This window comes from Etheostoma spectabile, chromosome 9, assembly GCF_008692095.1.
Source record: "Etheostoma spectabile isolate EspeVRDwgs_2016 chromosome 9, UIUC_Espe_1.0, whole genome shotgun sequence".
NCBI lineage: Eukaryota > Metazoa > Chordata > Actinopteri > Perciformes > Percidae > Etheostoma > Etheostoma spectabile.
In genome coordinates, this window is record NC_045741.1 from 24,556,139 (window position 1) to 24,556,898 (window position 760).

General features: G+C 50.9%; 1 protein-coding gene across 1 annotated transcript in view; it reads left to right on the forward strand.

The window, feature by feature from the left end:
* Window positions 1-760, forward strand: part of tmem131 (transmembrane protein 131) — a 32,297-nt gene that overhangs the window by 30,226 nt on the left and 1,311 nt on the right. Inside the window, exon 40 of the mRNA XM_032526674.1 lies at window positions 52-200. Coding sequence (XP_032382565.1) covers window positions 52-200 — 149 coding nt within the window. The remainder of the gene's footprint in view (window positions 1-51; window positions 201-760) is intronic.

The window sequence follows — 760 nt, forward strand, 5'->3', positions numbered from 1 at the left end:
TGCCTGTCTGTCTGTCTGCCTGTCTGTCTGTCTGTCTGTCTGTCTGTCTAGTTTTCAGTGGAATGAATCTCCCAAAGTCATCAGAGCCTCAGCAAAGCTGGCCTGAGTACACCCCTGCCGCGTCCATCTGGGACATCCCGAGCAGTGACTCTCTGCACTCCTGGCCCAGCAGCTCCAGCTCCCCGACCGCCCCAACTGCAGTAAGATATGCCTACCCTACACTAGAAGACAGTCTGACGCTGTCTCACCTCTAAAAACAACCATCTCGCATCTAACGTTAAGACTGTGATGATACGTGAAGACTGGGGATCTTGCAGGGTCACACACTGCAAGACCACAACTATTCAATTCAATTTTATTTATATAGCGCCAAATCACAACAGTTATCTCATTGCGCTTTTCATAAAGAGCAGGTCTAGACTGGAATCTGTGATGTTATTTACAGAAACCCAACAGTTCCCACCAAGAGCAGGCACTATGCCACAGAGGCAAGGAAACACTTCCTTTAAGAGGCAGAAACCTCGAGCAGAACCATGGTTCAGGGTGGGAGGGGGGGGGCATCTGCCTCCACCGGTTGGGGGCAAGATAGAGACAGACAGAGAGAGAAAGACAGACAGAGACAGACAGAGAGAGAAAGACAGACAGAGAGAGAGAGACATGGAGAATTGTAGCAGAGGGTGTGGAGCAGGAACATGGAGGCAGCAGGTGTCTCCTACCACAGCTCCAGAGCCAGAAACACCTGCAGGAAGCGATAGGAGGA